General features: G+C 38.1%; 1 protein-coding gene across 2 annotated transcripts in view; it reads right to left on the bottom strand.

Moving 5' to 3' along the window:
- The window catches only part of LOC131159860 (uracil phosphoribosyltransferase), a 57,516-nt gene extending 52,653 nt beyond the window's left edge, over positions 1-4,863 (bottom strand). Inside the window, exons 1-3 of one of the 2 annotated variants that reach the window (XM_058115051.1) lie at positions 4,573-4,863; positions 4,309-4,401; positions 3,991-4,069 (exon numbers count right to left, since the gene is read on the bottom strand). In XM_058115051.1, the coding sequence (XP_057971034.1) occupies positions 3,991-4,069; positions 4,309-4,401; positions 4,573-4,707 (307 nt within the window). In that variant the 5' untranslated portion in view covers positions 4,708-4,863. The remainder of the gene's footprint in view (positions 1-3,990; positions 4,070-4,308; positions 4,402-4,572) is intronic. The other variant, XM_058115052.1, reaches the window with a different exon arrangement.
- Between the last annotated feature and the right edge of the window lie 981 nt (positions 4,864-5,844).

The raw sequence follows: 5,844 nt of genomic DNA, 5'->3' as shown, positions 1-5,844 counted from the left end.
TGGATCGCATTGCAAATCACCTTGATTAGAAGATCGAGTTATAGTCATAAACAATCAAGGAAACTCTAATAAACCATGAAAATAAAATTAGGGATTTTTTTTTTTTTTTTTGAAAATTTCAAGAATGAAATAAGGATCACAAGAAGCACAAAAATCAACTAGAATCACTCCCTGACAACGACGCCAAAATTTGGTGTGCTGTCGTAGGCAACCAAATATAAAATCTATATTCCTAAAAATACATGTAGTGGTGGGAGTAAGGATCGTTCCCACAGAGAGTATCTAGCCTAGTTTTATGCTACGTGAACAAGGACTAGGGGGGGTTGAGTATAACGAAAACAATTTTAAGAAAAACAACTAAGGAACAAATCAAATTAAAGTATCGAAATCAATCAAAAGAACAAACCTTGGTCTAAGTCAACATCCACCATCGTAATTTTACAACTGATCATCAATGCAAGTATATATCAATTCACACTTTGAATATTCACCATTGGAACTATTTCCTATCTTTCCTTAGCCGCAATTAATTAGAAAACAAGTGATCTAATTAACCTTAACTACTAAACAACCCAAGACAAGCGTTAAAGGTTTAATCTAGCAACAATCTTAAGAATTAAAGAGATTGATAAAGCTAAACAACACAAGCACAAGCGGTTGCATTTAATTTAATCGAGCATTCTTCCTAAGATCAAATAATTTCTGACGCAGCAAATCATTAAATCTTAGTTGCTTCAAAAACTAGATGGATCAAACAATTACGGATTTGATATCTAACCTAGCAATAGATTGCAACGTATAATAAACTAGTAGGCCTCCTAGATAAAAACAAATTAGATCTCACAGTTTTATTGATTCTAAGGCTTCCATTTCCTTTGACTAATTATAAAAGTTTAGCCACGCAGGGTAGGGGTGAGCAAACGGTCGGTTCCGCCAAATTCGGGTAATTAATCGAATTAACCAAAAAATTCAGTTAAATAATGCTGTTAACCGAACCGACCGAATTGCTGAATCCCACCGAACCGAACCCGACCGAATTGCCAATTCGGGTAATTCGGTTAACTGATTTTAACCGAATTTAATTTTAATTTTGTTAAGTTGAACTTAATCTCAAAATTTTAATTTTGTTAAGCTGAACTTAATCTCAAAATTTTGGTAAGCATGGGCCTCCTAGAATTTGTTAGCATTTATTTGAATTGGCCCAAATAGAGGCCCATTGAATTCCTTGCCCACCAAAAGCAGAGCGCTCAGCCCAAGCGCATTGCTGGTCCGCTGAACTCAAAGAATGAGCCCAAATGCCCAATGGCCCAATAGAAATTTACTTCAGCCGAGTACTGAGTCAGAAGCTGGTGCCCACCAAGGAACCCAACTAGCTCCGACGAGGCTACCGCCTACCGCAACCTCCAGTACTTCGTGGAGGACAACTGGAAGCGTCGAGCGCGTGTGGGTGATCAGGATCCTGCTGTGGCTCGACATCTGCGACTCTGCGCCACCCTCTTCACCTGGAAGTTCATCCAGTACAAGCACTGGGCGGTGTTCAACGTCATGGGCTACTGCATCACCACTGCCAAGGGCGCCGCCGAGACTCTCAAGTTCAACATGGCCCTCATCCTCCTCAGTCCTCCCCGTCTACCAGAACACCATCACTTTTCTCCGCAGCCGCACCAAGCTCAGCGTCGTCGTCCCCTTCGTCATCGTCCCCTTCATAATTTATACTTAAAATTTAATTAATTAATAAATCCGGTTAATCGGTTAACAGAACCGAACTGAAACCAATTAACCGAAATTATTATAAATCGCAACCGAATTGACCGAATTGCATTTTTTACCCAAACCGAACCGGCCAATTTTGGCCGGTTAATTCGGTTTTCACCGAATTATGCTCACCCCTAACGCAAGGTGATGATGAAAACTCGAAGAAGTTAGAAAAGAGGGGAGAGAGAGGCGTGTGAAGTTTGATGATTTCTCTCCCTTTTACATGTTCATTCCCCGTATTAGAAATCTACCAAATCTCCTAAAAATGTTCTACAATATCCAAATCTCCTAAAAATATTCTAACAAATCTAACCAACTAAGGAAAATATTACAAATAAAATAGAGTCCTAATACAACTAGGAAAGTGGTTTTTACAGCTGGAATTTTTCATGCACCACATCTGGAAACTTTCGAAAATAAACCGCGTCAGATCCACGTATTAGAATTGCAGGCTAAGGAACGTTCCAGAACGTCAGTAGTGCAGGTGCAGCAACTTCAAGCCTAATTTCGACCTTGATGCAGTCAGTATCTCTCAAAACTCAAAACATAAAAGTTGTAGAATCTTTTCTTAGCGTTTCATAGCATCTTGAATCATCTCAATCAGAACTCGAATGAGAGAGATATGCCCAGATTACGAAACTATGTCAAAACTGTCCAAAATGGCCCAATTAGCTTCGTTTTGCACTTAACGCCTCCATTTGCATCCTAAATCAAAATATAAGAATAATGAGTACATTTAGGCACCAAATAAGTATAAACGACTAAACATTAAAGAAGAAAAATATGACATTTTGCATTCACATCACATACCCTTAATGGACCTAAAATTAACCGATATGGGAGGAAATGAAGTGCACATGGATGGTGGCATAAGTTGAAAGTTGAAAGATCAAAGGGAATTAGAGAATTTTTTGAAGAGCTTGGTAAATTATGACGGGAAGGGATTGAAAATAGTGTTCATGGTTCAGGTATCCGAACTGAACCAAAATTTACCAAACTGAACCGATCCCATCAGTTCAAATATTTTTTGAACCAAAACCGAACCGAATACTTCGGTTAACCAACAACACAATTAACCAGCGGTTCAGTTTAGATACCCAATCCAAACCGAAACTAAACTGATTACCAAAAATTTTGAAAAATCTGAACTGAAACTGAACCGAACAAATTGGTTAACTGAATTTTCAGTTAGGTTCAGCTTGATTTTTTCAGTCAGGTTAGTTTTCAAATATTTTTGAACAGCCCTAGTTGAAAAGGGATTTCCTTGGTTAGCATTGTCTAGTTTTATTTTGCAGTTTTTATGTTTCAGCAAGTCTCTTCTCCCTTCTTTCATGAGGCTTCTTGCACCCACTCTCATAAGCTGAAGCATTAGAACATCTGGTCAAGCCTTCCCCAACTGCTCACGGACTTGGAAGAAGATCTTCAAAGCCAGAGATGCTGCATATGGTATAGAACACATCACTGGCAATGGTGATAACACTAGTCTATTTTTTGACAAGGCATCCTTAGAGCCCCAAGCTGATATGTTTGTCCCTATTATTTCTTTTGATTTTGGTGTACCTAAATGCCAAACCTCTACAAGAGTTGCTGAAATTAAGAGTAAGACTGCCTGTGCTCCAAGTGCTGCCAATTCTGATTAAATAGCATGGAATCTCACCACCTCAGGATCAGCCTGGAATCATCCAAGGATTAAAGACCCTGAAGCAAGGTGGCATTTATCCATTTGGTTCAAATACAACATCCAACGCATTCTTTCCTTTGTGGGCTAACTGCTCTAAATAGACTTTAAACATTGGGATAAACTTCTTGCTTGGGGGAAAAAATACTCTTCCGCCTGCTTATTTGTCATCAATGCCTTGAAAGTAAAAATCATATTTTTTTTCCTTCAGTGTGGCATTATTAAGATATGAACCAGAAAGACATTACCTCCTTACGAAATTCAAGGGATTTCACTAGTTGGAATGAGGAGATCACATTGCAATCCAAATCTTGGAAATTGCCCCACTGAATCACTGATATTGGTTATAAGCTAGCTCTGCCGCTGTTTGCCATATACATCTGTATTTTGCTTTCCTCTTACCTTCTTCCCACCAAAAAGGAAAAACAAACAACAACAAAAACAAAACAACGAAAAAAAAAAAAAGGAACTGCAAATCCAACATCCCCCCCCCCCCCCCCCCCCCAACACCACATAATAATAATAATAATAACACAAAGCTTGAACTTTTAACTCACTAAATATGGCAGAAGGAGTCTGTTCATTTCTTAGAACGGAAACCCAGTGCTTGATCAAGGGATGCGGAGGAACGTACACCTGAAAATCCAAACAAATGACACTACAACCGCTATTTTACTAATCCTCCTTTTGGTTGCCGGGAAACAAACAGAAAAAAAAAACCAATTTTGACTCGATGCATCATTCAGTATCGTTTTTTAAGCTCCTCTGAGCTTGGAATTCTAACCAAAATCCTTTTCCCACGCTTTCCGAGCAACCAAACACACCAGGGCTTTAGAACAGAACAGAAAAAGAGAGAGACTAGAGAAGGAACTAACGAGCATTCTTTCCTCCGACGCCAAACGATTCTCCGTCGCCATCCGACACCTCACGGTGAGGAACCTGCGGCCCCGACTCCCCGAATACGAAATCTGTTGGCATATACAAGCCAATTGTGAGTGTAAGACATAGAGAATCACATGGGCTTTAGAGCCACCCAGCTAAATGGTAAGCGGGTTTGGAATCTAAGAAAACAATAAACAAATTCATGATTTTCCCATTATTTATTTATTAATTTTCGGAGATGGGATGTTAAGATTTACGTTTTTAGCGACGGATGAAGGGGGACGGAGATTGAGCGCACACGGAGAAACAGGTGGGTTTTGGCGGCAACTTATGAACGAGAAAATAGGCGAATCAGGCTGCCATCGGAGGGGTAAATTGATTCGGCACGCCATGCACCGATTCGTTTGATTTGGATTTTTGATTTTTGATTTTTGATTTTTGATTTTGAGAGAGAGAGAGAGAGAGAGAGAGCTGTGGGCGAATTGGGTTTGAACTTCGAAGTTGGAAGGCAGAGGATTGGGTCGGATGAGATGGTAAAGTCCGTGAAGTGCAGTGAATGTTGATCATACGGGTCGGATCTTAGATAAGGACAGTGGGCCCGACATTTAAATCGGATCAAGTAGCCATTCTTTATCATGATGCCTCACGCTGCACCGCAGATAGCGTGCGTAAATCAATGAAGTGTGCGTTGCGTTGGAACTACTAAATTTCAAAAAAATATTTATAATTTTAGTAATGTAGTGAAAGATGGAAAAATAAATAAATAAAAATGAGATATAAATTTTACATGGTTCGACCATACATACTTCTTGAGCGGATGGGATCAAAAATTTTACTATTTTGAGAGTAATTATAAGATGATTTGAAACCAATCTTATACAAAATATTTCTTTTCTTTCTATCTCTCCTCTTCTCTTATTCTTTCTATTCGTATGTTTACTCAAAGTCTTATGTGTATATGTCAAAATGAGAGGAAGAGAGGGTCCTTTTATAGGGTAATAAGGATAATACATAATTTATAGTGGTACAAAGAGACATAATTTATGGAGGTGGAAAATGAAGGGGTGATAGTCATTAATCTTTATGATTTCATAACACTCCTTTTGTTAAAATCTTTAAAATGTCTCATTTCGATGAGATAAACTAATTTCTTAAATATTATAGTAAGTAAAATTTTGGTGAACAAATTTGTTAGATTATTACTTGATCAGATCTAGTGAACATTTATATCACAATTCTTCTGAAGTTCATGCGTATAGAATAATTTTGTAGAGATATGATTCGTTCTATCACCCTTTAAGTATCTTCCTCTTAGTTGAGTTATACATGCAGCGTTGTTTTCATATAAAACTGTTGGAATACCTTTGATTGATTGAAAACCAAAATTTGCTTGGATATAAGAAATTATTTATCTGAGTCACGCGCATTTTTTACTAGTTTCATGGATGACTAGCATTTCAGAATGATTGGAGGATGTTGTTATAACCATCTGCTTTATTGATTTCACAGAAATAGTAGTTTTTTTGCAA

The sequence above is a fragment of the Malania oleifera genome, chromosome 7 (genome assembly GCF_029873635.1).
Source record: "Malania oleifera isolate guangnan ecotype guangnan chromosome 7, ASM2987363v1, whole genome shotgun sequence".
Classification (NCBI taxonomy): domain Eukaryota; kingdom Viridiplantae; phylum Streptophyta; class Magnoliopsida; order Santalales; family Ximeniaceae; genus Malania; species Malania oleifera.
Note: the sequence above shows the minus strand (reverse complement) of the source record. Positions and strands in the feature narration are given on the sequence as shown.